Source organism: Gadus morhua, chromosome 22 (assembly GCF_902167405.1).
Source record: "Gadus morhua chromosome 22, gadMor3.0, whole genome shotgun sequence".
NCBI classification, from domain to species: Eukaryota; Metazoa; Chordata; class Actinopteri; order Gadiformes; family Gadidae; genus Gadus; species Gadus morhua.
Window position 1 is genome coordinate 14,345,373 of NC_044069.1, and position 8,309 is coordinate 14,353,681.

An 8,309-nucleotide genomic window follows, 5' to 3' on the forward strand; every position below is an offset into this window, starting at 1 on the left:
GAGAGAAGAGGGCAAGAGGAGAGGAAGACTTGTTGTAAAAAGTAAAAAAACTAAACATTAGTGATCCACCTGTGACAACTTAGTAAATTTAAATTGAGGGAAAATAATTGCAAAAACAGTTTTCCATGCATCCACCAAATTCCAGAGTGGAATATCCTATCCGATAGAGTTCTGATCGCCGTCCTCATTGGGTCAACGTGTCTGTTACGTTTCAGTTGTTGTTTCGACCAGCAGATTCCTTATCATCCTTATTTTGAGTCAGTTCTGGTTTCTGAACAGTCAAAGAGTTGTCCCTCACACAGTTGTAATCGTTGCCATCTGGAGGTGTAATCCAACGGCGTTCTGCAGTCTTCCTGTTCCAGATCCAGTTGAGGGTGTTGTTGTCGACCATTTCTGAACCAGTTCTTCAGAATGTCTTGAGTGTTTCTGTAATGTTATCATGATCTGGGCTGAGAATGGCTATCTGTTGGGTCTCAGGATCTGAAAAAAAAAAAAAAGCATTATTTTAGTTGTTTTAAAATTTAAAGGCACAATCAAGCTAGCGCCAATCTAAAGTTTGCTCCCTTACGTCTGCGCAAATATCCCAGATCCTACAGCCTTAAAGTTAGCGTCTACTAGCGTCAGCTGTCACTAAAAAAATTGTCAACAGCGTAAAATATCCCCTTTTCCAACATGTCAAACAACATGTCAAGTGGTCTCACCAGTCCTGAGCGTAGAGGAAATCGGTTATTGCACAGTGTCCTCGCAGGGGGTGGGGGTGGGAGGGTGGGGTGGGGGTCTTCAGACGTTGCTACGCAGCAGCCCCCCCTGTGGGTGCTCCGGGGTACTGCACTCTGACGAGTTCTTGGCTTTGTCCTTATTGTTGTTGGGCTCGTTGTCTTTGATGATGTCATACTGCCGGCAGAACAGGACGATCACACCTGGGAGAGAGGCGAGAGTGGTTTTGGAAGATTGGGAAGTGGGGAGTGAGAGAATGGTGAGGCTTTCCTGTAATGTCATACAGTGTAGATATACAGTCTTAGAGTAGAGTGTATTATATACTGCATATTTAACGCCTTACAGTTTGGAAATATCATAGGAAGAGAGAGAGTAAGAGAGAGAGAGAGAGAGAGAGAGAGAGAGAGAGAGTGTGCAAGAGAGAGAGAGCGTTAGAGAAAAAGAGAGAGAGAGTGAGAGAGAAAGAGAGAGAAACAGAGAGAGAGAGTAGAGTCAGAGAGAGAGAAACAGAGAGAGATAGAGAAACAGAGTGAGAGAGAGAGTGATAGAGGGAAAGACAGAGAGACAGATATACAGTACAGGGGTGCGATATCAAAGTAATCAGGGCACAAAGTTAGATGATGACAGGCAAGCAGCACAGAGAAACCTGGAGGAGATAAAACAACCATACCTGGGAGATAGCCGGGCACGATGAGGAGGGAGATAGATGGAGGAGGAGAAGGAGGAGGAGGAGGAGGAGGAGGAGGAGGAGGAGGGAATCGGGGCATTTTGGATGGGAGAGAGAGAGAGAGTGAGAGGCGGAGGGGGAGAGATATTATGAGGGCATGGCATATCACTTGCGTCAGCTGCCTAGCCCCGATCCAGTGATTATAACGAGTATGGGGAGTGGAGGTGGTGGTGGGTGGTACCTGACTCAACCCCCCAGCCCACAGGCCCCAATTAACTCAGAGACGAACCCCCCATAACCCCCTTATTCCTCTCCTTTATACTTCCCCATCCTGCCCTTTAGCGACACATTTATGCTCTCTTTCTCAATTTTACCCGCTCCATTTCTCTCTGTTATCTCTGTCATCGTCTCCCTCTTTTTAATCCATGCGATCTATAGTCCTTCTCTCCCTCCGACTCTCTCCCTCATGTCTAGCCTTCTCTGGCTTTCACTCAATCATTCCATCCCTCTAACTTTCTCTCTTTGATCAAATACTTCACTCTCGTCCCTTTTCACTCTCCCGCTGTTTTTGAACCTCTTTCCCTCTGTCTCGCTACTCTCTCTCTCTCTCCCAATCTCTCCCTTTCTCTCCCTCTCTCTCTTTCTCTCTTCTGTCTCTTTGCCCTCTCTCTCTCTCTCTCTCTCTCTCTCTCTCTCTCTCTCTCTCTCTCTCTCTCTCTCTCTCTCTCTCTCTCTCTCTCTCTCTCTCTCTCTCTCTCTCTCTCTCTCTCTCTCTCTCTCTCTCTCTCTCTCTCTCTCTGCTCTCACTCGCTCAAGAGAGATGGTTTCTGGTAATTGGCAAGGTATGAAAGTAGGTTTCTCTGGCTGCTCCATGCCAAGACATATCTGTGTCTCATCTCCGCCGATGATTCAGGCTAGGGAAGAATTTATAACTCTCGGCAAAAAATAAAACGATGAGAGTGCGCAAAAACAACTGCAATATAACCCTCCAAATGAATTTTTAACGAAGCTACGATCGTAATTCATGATGTACTCTGGTAATAATCCCTGGTTTAAAATATGAGGGGAAATAGGATGAGATTGGTGTAGCAAAAGGCACATTATGTGGAGGTGTAATATATTCCTGTGGGCATTGCTATTTTTACCAGCAGAGTTCACGCATGTGTGTGTGTGTGTTTGTGTTTTCTAGTAGTTGCAAAAAAAAGTATTTAGATATATATATATTGTATATTGTAGTTGATTCGGGATTTGATGTGGAGCCAGTGGAGCTAGTTGAGTAGCGTTTCAACCTTGGCAGCCCTACATTCCTAGTCTGCCACAGCGCTGGCACTTTGTGCCAAGCGGGTAGTGTAGTCCTGAAGGGGTAATGTTGGCCGGATTCACATCCTACACAGAAACTAGGACTGTCAGTGTTTCACCCCTTATCAAACCACAACACTAACCCTACCCCTAACCCTAATTCAAGGTAACAGCATATACATCTTCTTACACTACGTATGTGCAACCATCTTTCCCAACACCACGCGGCTCTTGTTATGCCCTCGCTGTCCTCGCCCCATGTTGATTACTGATTGCGATCACCTGTGTAATTTAGAGGGGGAACCAAACCCATCATCTTTTAGAAATGCTTTCAGGTTGTTCTCTATTTTATACCCCTAACTACTAGTTGTATGTTGTATGTCATGGCACTTAATGTATGCACTTATGTCGTATTTAGTTATAGTTCTTAGTTGTAGCATCTTATCCTAGCTATCTTTGTTGTATATGGGGAATGGGTTTAGCTAGCGATTGTTGGTGCTTTGAACTTGGTTCTATGAACATCCTTACTGTACCGACAGTGATATATATTTTATCACTTACTTGACAATTGTACATATTGTAATTCACTCTGGATAAAAGTGTCTGCTAAATGCCCTATATGTGAATGTGAATGTATTCTGGGGATGGGTCTGCTGGCTCTCCTGTATAGGTTACGTATATCTATACGTATATGTTACAGTGCTGTGTGTGAGGTCAGGTTTACCTGCCCACATGACCAGTACCACCACGATGATGATCAGCTCTCCTGCTCTCAGCTGGGCTGTCTGATCGTACCCCTCCATTCCATTCTCATCTACACACACACACACACACACACACAAATATATTTGGTTGTGTATGGTTGTGTATTTATATATGCTGTTTATATGTCCTTACATTTCAAGGCGTACACTCCCTCTCTCTGTCATTCACTCACTTATTACCTCATTCACCCACTTGCTTACCCACTCCCTCACTCATTCATCCACCTGTTCCCTCATTCAATCCCTCACTCACTCACTCCCTCACTCACTAACTCCTCCCCTCACTCACTCACTCACTCCCTCACTCACTAACTCCTCCCCTCACTCACTCACTCACTCACTCACTCACTCACTCACTCACTCACTCGCTCACTCACCTCCTCCCGCTCACGCTGTCACTCATTCATCCACTCATCCGCCTCCAACCCTTCAGTCACTCACTCACGTCGCACCCGTCCACACGCTCACCCGTTCCCCTGCTCACCGGGGCTCTTGGAGGCCATCTTCTCGGACTCCCGGGGGGTCCGGAAGACGAGGGCCTCGCTGGGGGGGCTGCTGCCCTCCGCGCTGAGGCTCTGCACGTGGACGATGTACTCTGTGTCCTCGTCCAGGTCCCACAGCACGCAGGAGCGCGTGGTGGTGTTCACCTCCTGGATTAGCCTCAGCATGCGCACGTCCCTCTTCTGGGGGGGGGGGGGCCGGCGGAGAGAGATAAACAGTAGGAGGGGGAGTAAAAGTCATAATCTGGGATCCAGCAGTCCTACTATGTGATTGCAGAACTCCTGGGGGGGAGGAAGGCACTCCAAAAGGGGCGAAGTTACGCCTTTGTTCCCTGTGGTAGAGTTTAGCATATTGTCTAATAAAGAGGAACTCATTTGCACGGGTGCATGGTGCTTTCACAAGGAGATTTTAAGTGTATTCATACAGTTGAGGTCTACACAAAGTGGATTTGAAACATTCGCAGACCAGTTTGATGCTTTTGTCCGGACCAGAGGTTGAAGCTACTGGGAAAAGTTGACTAGGGCCGGCCGAGTTTGTGTTTGCTGTAGGTTTTATAGATCACTGACTCCGGCAACATGATTGGTTAGTCCAAAATTGAAAAACCCAGATTCGAGTTAGACTTCTATCAGATTTTAGATCATTCATCTAAAATCGGATATTTGAGACTCCTATTGTCTTAGATTGATAATTAAGTGTTTATTGCTATATAAATATTCTGGGGATTAAGATTAATCATCATGAGAAACTTTGTCCTAATACCTAGTTTGGATGTTTACATATTTTCAGTTAAGTATGTCTACATTTCCATTTACTTAAATGTAATGAACCTCGGTTGGATTATTTACCATGGGTTTGTTTTTTTAATCAATATGCAGCAAATGTTATATAAATGGATAGATATTAATGTTATGGAGCATAAAACATTGTTATCTAAGAATAGCAAAGGGCGTTGCCCAGGGGATTTTAAATCCAAATATTGATGCCAAATAAATAATCTGGTAGCTATGGGAAATGTCCCAGACAAAAGCAATTTTGTATTGAATCAAACAATTTATAGACTATAATAGTATAGCATCAGGTGCTAATGAACACAACAACATTTATCCGACTTTACTGTTTATACTCCTATGCCTGAATGCTACTGATGTTTATAATTCTCTCTCTCTCTCCCTCTCTCTCTCTCTCTCTCTCTCTCTCTCTCTCCCTCCCTCCCTCCCTCCCTCCCTCCCTCCCTCCCTCCCTCCCTCCCTCCCTCCCTCTCTCTCTCTCTCTCTCTCTCTCTCTCTCTCTCTCTCTCTCTCTCTCTCTCTCTCTCTCTCTCTCTCTCTCTCTCTCTCTCTCTCTCTCTCTCTCTCTCTCTCCCCCCCCTCCCTCCCTCCCTCCCTCCCTCCCTCCCTCCCTCCCTCCCTCCCTCCCTCCCTCTCTCTCTCTCTCTCTCTCTCTCTCTCTCTCTCTCTCTCTCTCTCTCTCTCTCTCTCTCTCTCTCTCTCTCTCTCTCTCTCTCTCTCTCTCTCTCTCTCTCCCTCCCTCTCTCTCTCTCTCTCTCTCTCTCTCTCTCTCTCTCTCTCTCTCTCTCTCTCTCTCTCTCTCCCCCTCTCTCTCTCTCTCTCACTCCATCCCCCTGTCACTCACCTGGTGAAATGAGGGGCTAAATAAAAGCGGATGTGCCGTAATTGAACCCTTTTGACTTCACCGTTATAACTCAACACGGCACACAAAGACTCATCTGGATAATTCATCCAACAGCCTCACAACTCAGACTCAAACACCGTCTCCCCTTAGAAGTGCTGCTGTAACACAGCAGGACTGCCGGATCCCAGAGAACCACTGCAATTGCATGCAATTGCACCCCCCCCCCCCCCCCCCCCCCCCCCCCCCCCCCCCCCCCCCCCCCCCCCCCCCCCCCCCCCCCCCCCCCCCCACACACACACACACACACACACACACACACACACACCGGCGTTACCTGTTGTGTAACCGAGAATCCAATGACAGGATCTCCGTCCAGGATCTCCCATGTGACCACGGCAGAGTTCCCCTCCAGGTCTCTGATGGTCACATTCAGCGGTGCTGAGAGCAGGGTGTCTGACACACACACACACACACACACACACACACACACACACACACACACACACACACACACACACACACACACACACACACACACACACACACACACACACAGAGACACACCCACACAATAGCTATTACCATAGCGATAGGGCCGTTTGTGTGTGGTTTTATGCATGTCCCTGTGCACAGCCTCTCCTCTGCCTGTGGTCGGCTCTTTCTCCCTCTTCTTTATGTAATCTTCTATATGATTTATACGATCTTATGTATTATCTCTCAAACACATTAATCATGTCCTACTTCATTTGCACCGGTGCCCTTTATTCAGTACACCATCTCCTGGGATCCCTTCAATGAGCAGCTATCTCTCTCTCTTCCTTCCTCTCTCCCCTATCTATTGCTCTCACTCCTCCCTCTTTATCTGCTATCCTCTCCCTATACCTCTTTTTTCTCCCTTTTTAACCCTGTATATGACTCGCTCTCTCTCCTCCCCCTTTCTCTCCCTTCCTCTATTTCTATATTTGTTTTGTATTTTCTCTCCACTTTTCCATTTCTATTCCTTCTCTCTCTCTTCTCTCCCTCGCACATGCTCCCACACACATCTGATGGTGAGTCACAAGGGGCCTTCTCTCTCGGTCACTTTCTCTCTCTCTCTCTCTCCCTCTCCCTCTCCCTCTCCCTCTCCCTCTCCCTCCCTCTCTCTCTCTCTCTCTCTCTCTCTCTCTCTCTCTCTCTCTCTCTCTCTCTCTCTCTCTCTCTCTCTCTCTCTCTCGCTCTCTCTCTCTCTCTCCCTCTCTAGCTTACTCTGCTGGGTCCCAAAAGTGTTTGATAGTTCACTTTAAAGCGCCTGGCATGGGACTTTACACCCATGGGTGCTGTCAGACAGGGTGGGTTAACGGGGGAGAATAAGAAAATATCCATACCACCACCACAGTGTTTTGTTACACACTGTTGTAATGGATTATTGCCTCCTTTCCTCTGGGTGGTGTAATGCTATTGTAATATGGTAAAACTCTGCATCAATAAACCATTAGATGATAGAATGTGTGGATTGTGTATCTTAATGAGTAGAGACACAGAAGGTGGTTCCCCGTAGAGGTGCAGATTACAGCGTTCTCTCAACATTCTAAGGACCAGCTTCGACTGGGGTGGACAGCTGTGTGTGTGTGTGTGTGTGTGTGTGTGTGTGTGTGTGTGTGTGTGTGTGTGTGTGTGTGTGTGTGTGTGTGTGTGTGTGTGTGTGTGTGTGTGTGTGTGTGTGTGTGTTCTGTGAGGGGCTGTGTTTTTTGTTTGATTTGTTGACAAATGGCCTCACCCGTCAGGTTTTAGTCAGTGTAATGTGCACACTCAACTCCCATTTGGACTTCCATTTAGAGTTGATTGTGCCTGCCTGAGCCATTTTATATATTAGACATCTCCTGGCATATTTTTGACCAATCAGGGCATATCTTCCATTTTGGTTCCAGGATCCATCATGCCTGTCGATCACAGGTGTGTTAAAGACGACACTACTTTTGCTCCCTCCATTTACAGCTCTCCAAACTTACACCTTCAGTATCTAAATGTATTTTGTGTTAAAACAAATGTAACACACTGTCTGCAATGTCTCTGCAGAGCAGTGCATCTTGCTCCATAATGTGCGGCTTCATAAGATGTTATTGATGGAAATAATAAAAAAAATACATCCAACAATAAATGAAGTGTGCATTGTTGGATGCTGAAAAAGTATTTTTTTCCTCTCCTATTGACCCTCTCTCCATCAAACTCATACAAACACAACGCAGAGGCAGTACGGCATTGTGATAATCAAAACACACACACACAAACACACACACACGCACACGCACACGCACACACACATCTATCTATCTAGGTTAAGCGTGTTATGATCTTCTCTGGAGTATTCCGTGTCTGGTTTGGTTGCTCATGCCTGTATTTCTCCTCGTCCAAAAACGGCCGGCGTTTCGCCTCTCTTTTCCATTTCTTTTGAGCGCTCATATCAGGAACAGAAAATGCAGCCATTCCACTTTTGGAAGATTTGATTTGCACTTTCCCCCCAGATGGCTCTAACCCACTTAACACCAGCGCTGGGCTGTTTGTACAGTCAATAGAATTACAGTTTTATAGAATAAAAAATACTATCCGTGTGCTGGCCTGCCACTCGTGTCGTATGTGTGTGTGTGTCTTAATGTTTAGTCTGTATGTTCTGTGTTAATCTAATACTATAGCTACAAGCTATGGTTTTCCTATTCGCCTCTGTGTTTAGCATGAGCATTTAAATTGTGTAA

The 8,309-nt window shown here is 46.2% G+C and overlaps 1 protein-coding gene across 2 annotated transcripts in view; it reads right to left on the minus strand.

Annotated features, from left to right (window-relative positions):
* Positions 1-754: 754 nt before the first annotated feature.
* fndc5b (fibronectin type III domain containing 5b) overlaps positions 755-8,309 on the minus strand; it is an 8,663-nt gene continuing 1,108 nt past the window's right edge. The window contains exons 2-5 of one of the 2 annotated variants that reach the window (XM_030347889.1): positions 5,915-6,033; positions 3,932-4,130; positions 3,408-3,497; positions 755-920 (exon numbers count right to left, since the gene is read on the minus strand). In XM_030347889.1, coding sequence (XP_030203749.1) covers positions 781-920; positions 3,408-3,497; positions 3,932-4,130; positions 5,915-6,033 — 548 coding nt within the window. In that variant the 3' untranslated portion in view covers positions 755-780. The remainder of the gene's footprint in view (positions 921-3,407; positions 3,498-3,931; positions 4,131-5,914; positions 6,034-8,309) is intronic. The other variant, XM_030347890.1, reaches the window with a different exon arrangement.